General features: G+C 44.3%; 1 protein-coding gene across 4 annotated transcripts in view; it reads left to right on the top strand.

Moving 5' to 3' along the window:
• Positions 1–14141, top strand: part of adarb1b (adenosine deaminase RNA specific B1b) — a 42739-nt gene that overhangs the window by 15871 nt on the left and 12727 nt on the right. For 2 of the 4 annotated variants that reach the window (XM_088383867.1, XM_088383864.1), the window contains exon 1: positions 12885–13038. In XM_088383867.1, coding sequence (XP_088239993.1) covers positions 12978–13038 — 61 coding nt within the window. In that variant the 5' untranslated portion in view covers positions 12885–12977. Of the gene's footprint in view, positions 1–11598; positions 11647–12354; positions 12583–12884; positions 13039–14141 lie in introns of those variants that run through there. The other 2 variants (XM_088383869.1, XM_088383868.1) reach the window with 2 other exon arrangements.

Genomic DNA, 14141 nt, shown 5'->3' with positions numbered 1-14141 from the left:
CATATCATCCCCCACTGCTTCCAAGGCAGCTCAACGGAAAGGTTATGATTTGAGCTCTTTCACCTTGATCAGATTACACATCGGAATTAGTCTAATTACCGCAGTTGCTGATTAATGGCCAGGCGAGTGTGTCCATGTGCACGTGCACGGCAAAGGGTTGAAGAAGAAAAAAAAAATGCCGTCCAGGGTCGAGAATCAAATTACATCCTGTCACTTTTTGCATCCGGCCTTATCGTTAATTGTGACATCATGCAAACGCTTGCGTTCGTAATTTTGAGGCCCTCGACAATTACAGCAATTTTTTTTCTTCTTTCTGGTTTGCATAATTGTTAACCTGTGGAGAAATGTAAACACGCTCTCATTTGATGCGACATCAGAATATTCGAGTTAAACCAGGCAAATAACACAAAGCCGCTCATTCAGTCCTGGTCGACGTCCCGCGTGGTGTTGAATTCAACCACGTAAGGACCGGCGAGATACCTCGCGTCAAATATTCATAGCCATCCGCTGTATATTAGTCGTCGTGCACGCTTGAGCTCTTTTTTGGCCCAACTTTGCCCTCATTGCCGACGTCTCATTCGGCGAGCAAGCGTCGCCGAGCGCAAGTGTTATGTTGAAGCCGGGATAATCCCGACGTGAGCTCTTCTAGTGCCGCCGCCGTCTTCAAATGTGGCTCCAAAACGTTCACCTAATCATAAGATTACAATTAAATGCTGTGTCTGTATGGAAAGCAGCTGCAATTGACCGTATTTGGACATACGAGGTTTGATGATTTGAGGTATACGGAAAAGGCGAGCGTGGTGGTCCACAAATGTGAGATTTCAACACAAGTAAGGTGCCAGACAAAAATCTCCATCATATTCATCAGCATTACCATCTCGCTCATAAACAACTTGTCACCGCTGCGGGCCTTCACAATTTATTGTTGTTTTAGTAGTCTGCTGCAAGTGCAGGCGCGCGTGTGTATGTGTGTGTGTTTTTTTAACTGGCTGAGTAGCATTGGTGATGTGGAGTGATGTTTTCCCCCTGCGGCTGTGGGAACTTTCAACATGACTGCATCATGGCAGAAGTTTGGTGTCACATATTTCTGAAATGATGCCCATTGCGTAAGAACTGAATTCAGAACATTAATACACCTTACAAATCTTTTTTTTTAATTTCATTTGTATTTTATTATTATATTATATTATTTTTTAAATCTATTTTTTTTTATATTATTTTATTTATTTTATTGTATTTTTTGTGTGACGAGGCACCTTTTGAGAACAATTTCACTTTGAATGAATTTCATAACGTATTGTCAGTGCAATAACTATCAAGAATTCCTATTTTCCGCTGGTTGCTCCAAAGACAAAATGGCAGCCTTTCTGGAAGGATTTTGCCATTTTCCTTCACAACGGCGTCACCAAATTTGGCACCAGGCTTGGCCGTACTGCCTTCGCAAGGTTTCCTCAAGCTCTCGCGGTTAAAATTAGCACTGATGAGTCATTCATTAGCGCCTTTGTGTGTGTGTGTTGGCAGGCAGAGAAGCGCCGTTGCTGTCTCACTTTATTAAATTGCAATTTATCAAAGTCCTTGTAAAGTGTCAATATGTCTTTTCAATTTAACACAGCGCAAAACGAGTGCGTTGTTCACGAACCTGGTCAATTTGAATGATTCCAAAAAATGGGGGAAAATTGCGCCGTTCTCCAACACTTGATGTCGAACCGGCGCCGTTTTGGCGAGAGCCCCAAAATCAGGAAAACTTGAAATTTTCAGCAAATACTTTCAAACATGCATCATCAAATCTCTCAATTCTCTTTGCAAGGCTTTGAAAATGGCAGAGACAACAAAGGTTCTCATTTTCAAGAAGAACAGAAGGTTCAAGGTCATGATCTTTTTTTTTTTTCTTTTTTCATCATTGAATATTTACCGAAGCATACGCATGCATTATTCACAGGACAGCATGCTGTCACGTCTGACCTTTGCTTAAAGACGCATATTACATACGGCAATGTCCTTCGTCCGTGGCCATTATGACTCTTTAAAAGTCAACTTTACACAATTTTTAGGTACAAAAATGACTTTGAAAATTATTATTATTATTATTAATAAAAAAATATATAATAATTATTATAGTAATATTATCATTATTCATAATAATACTCTCTTTTCACCCAGAAGTGTAAAAATGATTTTATTTTAGATTTCAGTTGTGGCACTTTGGGAAGTCTAAATAGTCAACATGCAAAAGGGACCTCGGTATCGGGTCACATGGCATGGAGTCGTTCATTGGGGTGGTAAATGGCGAGCGGGCGAGCGGGCTCCACTGAAGCCTGGCGAGAGAACGGAGAGCAGAGCGCGCCCTTCCCTTATCTTTGTTTTTTCAAGCTGTGTCGCGGCTATTTTGAGCAAAAGCCCATTACGTATATGCGATTGTTTTCCCCCCAACAGCAGACAGAGTGACGGACACATTTTTGTGCTCCTAATTAGATTAGACGGGATTTCCCACACAAGTTGAGAAACAATAAGGGGGTCGGAAGTGGGACTGGATTTACACCGCAGTGTCCAATGTCTGGCCAGACAGCCATCTTGTATTATTTAATATTGTATTAAAATTGCAAAAAAAAGATAAATATTTAATTATTAATTATAATAATAATAATAATATATATACACACATTTTTATTTTTTTTTAACCAATGACAAATTTGCTGAAAAGATGTGAGGATTCTGCCCACGTCAACTTAATGGCCGTTCTGCTCCGGTTCCATCAAATGCGGTCATGCACCATTGCCGGTTTACCCTTTTAGAGGAAACATCTAAAATATTGAAGATCATTTTCCCCAGAGCGCTCCCCGCCCTGGAGCCATTATAGGTTTTTCTTTTGAAAACGTATGTACGGTACAATGTGGCGTGATAAAGTTGAGTCCGTATCTGACAGCTCAGCCAATATCTGAAAAATTGATGGCCTGCAACGACGAATGCGGAAAACGACATCAATTTGATGGCATCTTTTTCGTGCACTTTGGTGCCGTCAGCCGACGTGACGTCCCGTCGCTTGACCCTCGACATGATTCCAAAGATCGCTGATGGATTTTTCTTGTTTACCGCGCGACAAAAGTCTCTTCTCGTCCATGCGGACCTATTTTTCGATCTCGTCTTCGTATGTAGCGTGCCGGGCCTTGACGTGTTTATCGCATCGCGTTAAATAAAGTGACTGTCGAAGCAAGCAAGGAAGGAAGGAAGGAAGGAAAAGAGGTTGTTAGTTGGCCAGAGAAGCAACAAACATTTGGCAAGCTGCATTGTATTATTCTCTTGTTAGCGCCATGTGTTTGCAGTAACGAGAACCTTCCGAGCAAAACGGGCTGTGGCAGCTCGCGAGCGGCTCGTGACCTCACTGTCTGCTCACGTCAAACATTTGCTTTTTTCTCCCGCCGCTCATCTCATCCGTCCTTTTGCGGCCGTCTGTTTTGCGAGGCTAATTGCGAATCGGCACCGTTGTTGTTTACGCTTTTGAGTTTTGTAACGACTCTCTGCCTCTTTTTTGCTCTTATGTCATCATTAGCGCAATGTTCGGAAAGCGGTTATATAAACATGCCTTGAGCCATTTGTAACACGCCGCTGTCACAGAGCACGCACAATGGCGCCCCTGTCCTCCCTTTTGCTTTCCATTCACAAGTTCCAATGTACAAAACGTGCACGGGGACGACTTGATTCTCGGACACCCTCGGGTACCGCAGTTGATTAGGGCTGTCACCAATGAAGTGATGATGCACTTAAGGAGCCATGATGGAGAAAGTCCCGCTAATTGATTGTTCCGTCACTCTGGCGAGCGCGCCTTGAGTCCGTACAATCTGGTAAGATTGGAAAACCTTGAGGTCAGTCAGCACAGGCTCAAATGTTTCGTGTCTACTTTGCGATTTTGACAAGCTATTTATTGCTAATGCAATCCAATGATGAAAATTGTCTGCGTTGCAGCTCTTTCTGCTGCTTATAACACAACATGCTAGTTTTGGTAGCCTGTCAACTGAGTTTTGCATTGTCTGTTAGCATTAAGCTAGCCAGGTTTTATCGGGGCCCATGGGCTATATTTACCACAACAATGCGATCACTTTAAATACGGCACAAATTAAAATTTTTGGGGGGATTTGCAATATTCACATTATTTCTATTTATTTACGTAATAATATTTTCTAATATTTTATTCTATCAGTTTATTTATTTATGCTAAACTGAGCTCTCTTGACAAGCTTTTGCTTCAGAGGTTTGTAGTTGGGAATAAAAAGATCCGCCTGAGTTTCTCCACAGTAGTCCTTGAGGGAAAGTAATGACGGTGCGCTCATGTGTTCTTCTCTCCATTGTGACTGTGCCCGCCCGATTCCTATCGCGCTGTGGTTTCGATAAGGGAGTAACCGCATGATTGAAGTGCTTCTTCTCTGATGCGCTTGAGATCCCTTTTCTTCCCCCGTTTGTCCTCACGCGTACATTGTGATCCCAACGATGTCGGCTTCTGATAACTCCCAGCTTGTGTAACAAAGACAATATTGATCTGTGTGCTGTGTTTTTTTTTTTTTTCACTCTCCTTCATTGTTGATGCTCCTATCATCTTTAGCGGGCACCGCAAAGTCCAAGAAGGTCAAAGCGTTTTCTCTGACACGGTCCCAGGCGAGGATAGACGTCTCCGCTATTTCAGCGTGTCCTATGATAGCCTCCAATTTACGTTTCGATGCGTAGCGAAGCTAAATCGGCCGAGCTCAATCAATGCTTGGCCCCTGTCCCGACTCGCCGCCCTTGGGATGGCGGCTCTGGTTTCCACTGGCTTTTATGAAGAGACGCTGGTGCAGCAAGAAAACAATGTAATGACAGTTTAGGCACACACCAGCGCAGCCAAACTGTAGTTCCACAAAAAAGCCATTCCGTTTAATTATGGTTTGACTTTTCTGTCCCAACTCATTGGCCTCCACTAATGTTGCTTTTCACCAGGGCCGCGATTTATTATTTTTATATCCCTGTGTCTTATTTGATCCTCATAAATCAAAAGCAGACCCAAGTTGGACCGCTTGAGGTATAATTACGCACACGCACACACTCCAACATAAGCGCCGTTGGTTGCAACCGCAAACTTCTGCTGCCGGCCACCAAGAGCAAAAAGAATTTCTACGCGCCGAACACCCAAAAAGGAAAGCGGCCAAAATGAGAAAGTGGGTGGGGGGGGGGGGGGGGGGGGATGCGCAGATGGAGGCCAGGAGGCCACGGGCGCATCTGCATCATGCATGCCTCGGTTCGCCGTCTGTGCTTTCTGGCCCGGCGCGATGAAAGCAACACCAGCAAACGGCAAAAATGTCGCTTCTTGTTTACACTTTGAGTCCTCCCGGGTTAAAGGTTGGAGATGAGACTTGCTTCTTTGTAAAAAACCATTCTCCCCGCACGACACAAGTCACTCAGGATCATCTTTCCGCCACATCCGAGAATGTGCCCTTTGATGACTTGGAGGGAAAAGGGCTCCAGTTGGCCTCAGAACGTGTTTGTGCTCCCAGAAAGGAGCTCTGAAAGAGCAGTCGCTCACTCCATTGAAATACCTTCACCATGAGAAGTTATGTCTTGGCTAAATGGCGCAAGGCCATTGTTGTAGAAAAGGAATTTGCATTCCTTGCAGACCTGCATCTTTTTTTTTTTCTAATTCATTCATTTATTTTATTTTATTTACGCTCTGTTTGGCCGCCCGACCGCTCCCCTCTCCACACGATGATCGTCCCAATTTCCGTTCCCGCTCGTTGTTTGTAAAAATTGCTCGGATTCGATCACTTCACGCGGCTCATTCGGCTTGTTGTATCTTGTTTGTCCCACTTTGAGAGCGGCAATGGTAATGACGGAGCCCGTGTCAATGAGCCCCAACCGCTCGCAACCATGGTGAGTCACCAATTCGTAGCGGCGTGACTGCGCCATCCGTCTTGGTCTTCCCTGATTGTCGGAGTTATTGGCCCAACGGCTGTGAGTCACTAAAGCTAAAGGAAGCCGGGAAGCGTCTGTCCTTCGATGTGGCCTACTTTCAGGATACTTTTTATTTTGCATCCTCTTGTGACACAAAGAGGGAAACACAATATGGCTCGTCCTACTTCTGAGCACCTCTCTTTGGTCTCTGTCAATAGAAGCAGTGTGGGCAAGCCCGAAGCGCTTTTATGAGAGCGATAGGAAAAGTGAACAAAGTTCCATCGCCTGGGTTTTTGTCCACGTAGAGTCGTCTGAAACCAGAACCAACCAGTAGAATAAGACAGACGAGTACCCCTTTGGTGATGTCAACATAGATGAAGGCGTTTGCCTCCAGGGAGCATGCCGAGCGAGGCCTCAGGTTGCTTTGTTTCTGGGTCGGTGCCTGGCTGTGCGCTTTTCACATTCAAAGAAAGCCAAATGAAGGTTATTCCAGAGATTATATCCCTCGTCCCAATCATTTATTTTATTTTATTTCCCCACTGCTCTGCACCCATGTTGGCCTGCTCAGCAAGTAAATGCAGAAGGAATACCGGGAAACAGCCGCCGCTAGTTCACACGGAGGCCCTTTTGCCAGTCGAGCGGTCGGTCGGTTGGTCGGTTGGCTTCAGCCAAGAAAGTGGAACCCTTCAAATGGGCGTGTTGAACAAATTGCCACCCAAGCACACGGCTTTGTCTGAGACCGCAAGTTGATGCAAGTTGATGTCGTCAAGTGGCATCAGAAGGAACGCCCGCCCGCCCACCCGCCTCACGCCATGGAAAAAGCAGAACGCAATGACGGGGTCTGACTCAGCAAAAAAAAATGGCCTTTGCTTTTTGTCTGGAAGAAATGGACTACCGGTTGTTTTTGGCAAATCTCTGGAGCAGAATAGAATGTTCACAGACGTCACCGCGATGATCGCGAACAACAAACAGACGCCGTTAGACGGTGAACACGCTGACAGCTAAGCTACGTTTCAGTCGGAATGTTTAAACATGAGCTCACTTGGAAGCGACGAGCTGAGTTTTTTTTGTAGCCTTCTCCTGACTGATTGATAACCTTGAACAATGAGCTTCTTCTTGCTCTCGTGTTTTCTTTTTCTCTAAACCAAAAACGGCTTTGCACAGGCGCACATTTCATAAGCCACCCACGGAAAGGAAATGTCAAGTTAGTTGCCACTGATTTGGTAATACTAATAAGTAGAGCAGCAGCAGGAACAGGGTTAGCAAGATGAACGGTCTTTGAGAAGGACCAAGCGGGGAGGTCTAATCACATTTATTAAAGCAGATGAAATGCATGCCGTTGTGCTTCGCCGCTGTGGAAATGTTGTCAGCGTATTGATTGGATGGCAGATTGTGCACGGCTGTACACAACATTCGGATGCAAATGTTATTCAAGACTCTTTCTTCACTGCTAAGCCACGGCGAGAAGTCCACATTTAAGTTCTAGCCAGTTTTCTCCTGCAACTCTCGAAGCTTGCTCTGTTTTCAGTAAAACTCACGACCACGCGAGTTGCAAGGTCAGCCCGCTCGCCCTGGTTGCCACGGCAACTAGCGTATTACCTTAAAGTGAATGTTCTAAAAGATACTAGGGAGCCCCCTCAAGTTTTTTTTCTTCCCACCCAAATCTTAAATAAAGCAAAAGGTTGCTCGCCGCTCGTTTGAAAACCTTCGTGGGGATGTCTTTTATTTTTTTATAAAATGGAACAAATTCAAAGGTGGCACTTAATAAAACGACTGTGACGACGCCTTGCGTGTGAGCATGTGACTATTCTTATCCGGGCCCCCTTCTTTAAGAGCTTTGGCGTTAGCCCTCAGGTATGCATCCTGCCAGAGGGACTCCACACAGACCCGTCCATTGTTCCCAAGCATGCCTGTAGGCAAAATCAAGATAGAGCGGCTCAATTAGCAAGCAAACCCTCAAATGTGCCCGTAATGGCAAGGAGGGGCGGGGGGTGGCCGCGCCCAGCCAGGAGTCCCAGAGGAAGAATTAAGTCATTCCTATTTTGATACTTTTGAACAGAAGCAGGCTTCTGTTTCTGTCGCTTTTGAGTAAGCGTGCACCAATGATTTCATCCTGGAAAACATATGCGGCACCATTTGGATTTTTTTTTTTCTTCTACTGTAATGCACACATCAAGAAATTACATCTCGCATGTGTATTATGTACTTATTTGAAAAAATTGCTCTTTCACAGGTTATAATAATGGTGAAATAGTTTTGGATTTGGGGATGTGCCCCAACATGCTTTAATAGTGAGAGCAGTGCAGCTTTTAATCAAAGTCGACATGAAAAGATAGACAGGAACACCATACAAACGATCTAAAAATAGCTATACATATATTTGTAAATATGTTTTGATGATTTGTGGTGAGTTGTGGGGTGACTCTCTAGTGCCCTCTGTTGGCCAGCTGCCCCTGGCCCAATCCAAAATCCATGTTGCAAAGCAAAACAAGAAGCATCTGTAGTTTAGCTGACAGCGGTTATTTGTGCATCAGTTGTGATGTGATGTTGACAAATCAGACCTTGACACAGCCCAAAGTCTTAATTCATCCTTATAAAGAGAAATGTTGTTGAAGCTCTGGACCGTGGGCCCCTAAAGGACCCTAGACCCGTAGTTTGGAAAGCCCCTGATAAAGAGAATGTAGACTCTGCAAACTCTCTTTTGTCTGCCGCCTTTGTGCTCCGTAACGTTCTTCAGGCAAGCACTTGTAGAGAAAGCGAGCGAACCTTATTTGGCCTGGTCGCGCGTGTCTGATAATGGATGTTGTTTACATAGCATTATTTACTGTATGGTCCAACTAATGTCGTCTGGTCCGATCGGTTTTGATAAGTGGCTCTCTCACCGGCAAGCTACGGCAGTAAACGGCGTGATAAATACGCACGAGTAGTGCTGGCTCGCCGTCTTTGGCTCAGATACTCGCGACTGATTGTCAAAGGCCCGCCATGTTGTTGGTAATAAAGGAAAGTGCTCGTGGAAAGGGCAAAACAATTAAATGATGTCGACGTTTTGGAAACACCAGAGTGCCGTGTGCCTCTTTTAGTTTTATTAATTTATTTATTATTATTTATTTATTTTTATTATTTTATAATCACACTTGAGTTAAGTTTTGGTTCTGTCTCTCAAACGGTCTAGGGCTGCTCGGTGAGCCTTTTCCAAGTTTGCTGCAAATCGTCTTTTATTATCGTTGACCTTTTAACTTTGACATGCGAGTGCTTGCACATGTCGAATTTCAGAAGGCCTCCCACGTAAAAGAACATTTGAGGAAAATTAGGGTGCTAATTTATGACACAGCCATTTGTTGTATACATGGCATTTAAAAATGTCTCCTTGAAGTGAAAACTTTTGTCATTTGACTCAGGAACTCCTATCAGTGAGTCACTGTGACCACTCGCATGTGTGTCCAGGATGTGACAGAGACCTTTTTTGCATTGTCAGCAGTTTTCACATTGTGTGTTTGTGCTTGCTTAGTTCCCCTGTGTCTTGAGGTTTTTTTTCTTTTCTTTTTTTTTTTTCAGATCCCTATGCGGGCCTGTCCAGTACTGAGGTGTCAGTAAAACTAAAACCTTGCACAAAAAAAATTGCATCTCTGTAGGAAATAAGCCTGATGTCATCGTCTTTATTGTAACTGTTTAAGAATTATTTAAATAATTTGATAAAGCCACCCGCTGGCACTAAATTAAAATGTCAAGTGCATGTGCAAAATATATCGTGTGAAAAGTTTAGCAGGTCAAGATTGATCTTAGTCATCAATTTTGGACTAAAATGATGTGCTGCCTGGAGTACGAAACCACTAGCATGCGACTAATATTGACGCAGTGCTCCCCTCTGCTGGCCACTTGCAAGTACAACAAAAACACTGCCGGCCACTTCATCTCAATTGTTTCGTGCGATGAGCCGAACGCAGCGGCACACACGCAATCAATAACGAAAGCATGACAAGCACATTTAATAGAGCATGTTGTTAATTAAAACAGCGTCCCTCCCGGGGTGTGTCTTTGCCGGCAAATGTAGGTCAGCGTCGGAGCCGGCCGACCGGCCTGGCATTGTTTAATGGCTTGTTGGGACCCTCGTTAGCGGCTTTGTGTGCAGCCAGTGCCCGCTCACCCGGCCATTGGCCTAATTTGTTGCTCAAGCCCGCCAGTGGAGTTTGCACTGACGCACACATGCGCTCTCTCTCTCTCTTGCCCTTCCTCCCTTCATTCCCCCTCTTCAAGTTGAGTGTCTCCATAGCGTTTTTAGCACCTCTGTCAAATGAAATGCAGCTCCCGCTCCACCTACCGCACTCGAGTCGGCCTCGGTCTCCCAAGAAGGTCAGCGGCGACGAGATGCCATTAAGAGCAATATAAATCAACACGTTATCTCGTTCCCCCTTTTCCCATGTCGCTAAGACTTGAAAGTGGTCAAAATGCGGCTTGCTTTAACTCCAATATTGTTCCCAAAGTAGTTGCACTTAAATATAACATGTTCTTCAAGTTGCGGGCAATCTGGGACTGTGTCATTATGCAAATGCGGAAAAATTCGGCTCCTGGACACAATTTTAGAAGTTGGAACTTACTTGGTTGTTCCCACTTGGTTTCGAACGTCACACAACGAGGAGCAATGACAATTAGAACATTCTGTCCTGTCATTCGGTTTCACGCTCACTTAAGTCATTCACTGCCATTGACGCATATAGACGCCAAAGCTCTATTTTACTGTTTTTTTGTCTTAACCTTGTTGGTGTTTGGCCAGATAATCAGTCAGAGGAAAATCTGTGTTTGTAGAATAAGAATTAAGCAGATGAATCCAACTTTTTTCATCCGCCTCATTGCCAGCGTCACAGTTGAAGTTAAACATTGCAAGCCCGAGGGCACTATGTTGTCAGTTTCAGCTGACAGCAGGGGGTGCTACTAGATACAAATCTGATGAAAATCTTATTCCACACGTGCAATATGATCAAAATAACGTGTTGAGACATTGATCATCTTGCCAAGAAAATGTTTGCCTTGAGGTCCATTTTTATCTTCTCAAAAAGAGCTGACAGTGAAATTGCATGCTAGTTGCAGCAATGGACCAACAAACAAACACAATTATCCCTCCCCCCCCCCCTTTAATAACAGTTCCACCTTGGCGGAGGTCAGCCCTCTGCGTGCCATTCTCTTGTTTTTGTATGTCCGTAATAGAGGTCTCAAAGTCTCCGAGTGGAAGCGCTGAGTCTATTTTTAGTGTTTTGTGCTTTTGTGGTGCATGCAGCGTACCAACAGATGGGCTCTCCTCTCCTCTTCTCTCCTCTCCTCTCCTCTCCACCGCAGTCTTTGGCTTCCCTGCCCAAACCGCCCGCCGCTCTCTTTTAGAAGCTTGTTTTTGTCAATGGCTGTTATTTTTCCGGTCCAACCCAAAAATAGGACGCCCGCAGTTGAACCGACTTAGAAGGCCGCTGGCCATGTTTTACTACAGGCTGTATTGCTCTTTGCGCTGTTTTTATTTGGAATTCCCTCTTATCAAAAAAAATCTAATGAATATATTGCACATAATGAAAAAAAAAAGATAAGAAAAAGAAAAGCAGTTCTATAAGATGACCTGCAAATGTGCAAGTCACATCTGGTTGCGATATTGACATTTTTCATGTTTCTTACTTTTTTTTTCATATGTTCTGTGTCCACCAGGTTTCCTTCTTACCGAGACCTGCAAAAGAACCTCAACCGGAACTAAAGGTGAGTTTTTTTAATCATCAACTGATTTAGTTAAATAGATTTTTACTGAAAAGGTGAACATTTAAACTTGTCCCCCATTTTCTTGGTCGGAAGCAATTGTTAAGTTTGTCGTAAAGCCGCTAGAGGGCGCCAGAGTATCATTGTGTTCAAGATGAACTGCATGAGGGAAGAAACCAAAATGCTCCCTAACGGTGAATGAAGAAAACGAATTTCAAAACTGCAAATATGAAACATCACAAATGATAAAATAGCAACATATTTTTTGACACCAACTCGTTTTTATTTGGTTTTAATATACATAATGACATCAACATATCATACGTATGTAATGAGAACCTGAGCAGATATTTTGAAGTTCAGTCATTTATTTCCTCAACCTTTTATCCTCACGCGATGCTGCACTTTTTAAAAACAAAATTATATACTGCTTTAGATATTTTTATGATTTTATTTTACTAGTATATGATGGCAGGCACATGGTGGATGTTGGAGTCGTCACTTGAAAAGTGGCTCTGGATAGTATCCCAGCCTAGCAGCCACTTATTTGTTTAGAAATCTGTTTTTTGGGGGGAGGTCTTTGTTTCTGCAGAATGCCTCCTTTAAGTTAAGCTTGCACTGGTGTGTCATAGTAATTGTATGAAAAGGGCGGACGAGGCTAGAACACGGAGAGGAAGGGGAGAGAGAGGGAGTGGGAGAGAGGGAGTTGGGGAGGGTGAGCAGAGTGGATCCAAAGACATGCTTCAGGTGTGATCAGTTGCCTGAAAGTGGTGTGGAGGGAGAGCAGTCGGGTGGCAGCACCGGTCGGCTGTTACCTCGCGAGCCAGACGGCCATGACTCTCGGATGCGACACCGCCGCTGTGCACAATCCGGGCTCCTACTATTGCCTGGTCCGACGCAGGTTCAAGAGGAGGCGCAAGAAACGCTCGGAACGCAAAGGTAAATTCTCCCAGGGTTTCGTCGGGTTGTACTTGTGTTGGACTTGGACGTTGATACGTAAAATACCTCAATGCAGAAATGAAACTGCATGCGGCAAAATTATTTTAAAAAAAAAATTAGTCCCAGCAGTGACAAAACATGACCAAAAAATTATATTTAAATGATTGCTCTTTTGTATGAATTCCAAACAATCAGTCAAGAATATTCAATAAAAGTCTGTTGTTAAAAATAATTAGATAATAATTATGTCATAATAATTTAATCAATCTCTGTCAAATGAACGGTGTAAAATGATGTCACAAAGCTTTGTTGTCTACCAAGTGTCAATTGGGGAAAAGGGGGAAAAAAGAACTCGTTCTAAATACTGGAGCTCCAGAAGTAATCGTTTCCCAAAGATGTGGACAACAGAAATGATTGGAGCTGAAGTAAAGAAGCTCCGAAACACCACTGCTATAGGTGACCGTTACGTTTTTCTTACGCTCTGCCAGTTTATTTATTTGTAAATCTGTACAGCAGTTATCTTTTGCCTTTAAGCTTATCAAAGTTTTGTTGACAAAGTCGAGAGGTGGGGGTGGAGTTTGCTCCTCCGGGGATTAAGTCCAAGAGCAAAGGTGGCAAAGGTGTCCAAATCCCAGCGGCCGGATGGTCCGGCAGGCTGCCTTTGATAGCTGCCACTCTCCCCTCCCCTCATCTCATCAGCGGCTGCATTGAGCCAAATAAGCCCGCCGCTGCTGAGGCAGCAAATTTTTTTTTTCTTCTTCCCATCATCCCTATCCCCGATCCTCCCTTGAGCTCCGTTTGCTGTGTGACTGACTCCATCCATCAGCATTACACGGCTCTGTTGCCGCACCTTGCTGGCCTCCCTCATCTTCCTCCAAGCAAGCAGGAATTGTGTCGTCTCAAGTTTTGGCCGTTCACCTGCAAAAAAAAAAAAAAAAGGTATAGACCGGTACCAGGTGGTCGGGAAGCACTGCTGTGGTGTCAGTCCAGTTTTTGAAGCGCTCCTTTGGGCTAGCTGCTAATGCTAGTTAGGTGAACCATCACGGGGAGGGCGACAGAAATGTCATCCGTTCATCACCAGGAGAGCGAGGTCACATTCAGGCACTCCATCAAGGTCCTTCAACTTGTTAATGGAGGGGGGACCCTGTCTTGACCTTTGACCCGGTCCACTCCGCTGTCTGGAGTACAACCTGTCCGCTCCTTTTGTGTATCAATTTTAGTTCCCGTAGAATCCAAAGATGATTTTAAGCTCATAAAGTGTGGTGTGGATTTTACGGCACCCAGCAACCTTGAAAACAACAACAAAAAAGGGAAAAGTGGAAAAGAGTTAGTTTCCTTTTTAAGAGCGCACTGGCCACAATCAGACGTTTATGCTCGGGTCTTTGTCGAACAACAAGTGCTCCACTTCATCCCGAATGGCGTGCTCTTCATTTCCGCCTGGATTCTTTGACTGGAGTCCATTCAGCAGCATTTAGTTTCAAAATGTCCGGAGTGCGTTTTTTCCCCCCCTAATGAAGACTTCGGGCTTCCCGGATTCCAGTTTAAAAGGCTTCCTGCGC

The sequence above is a fragment of the Syngnathus floridae genome, chromosome 8 (genome assembly GCF_059516105.1).
Source record: "Syngnathus floridae isolate MCC-2025c chromosome 8, RoL_Sflo_1.0, whole genome shotgun sequence".
In the NCBI taxonomy this organism is placed as follows: domain Eukaryota; kingdom Metazoa; phylum Chordata; class Actinopteri; order Syngnathiformes; family Syngnathidae; genus Syngnathus; species Syngnathus floridae.
Note: the sequence above shows the minus strand (reverse complement) of the source record. Positions and strands in the feature narration are given on the sequence as shown.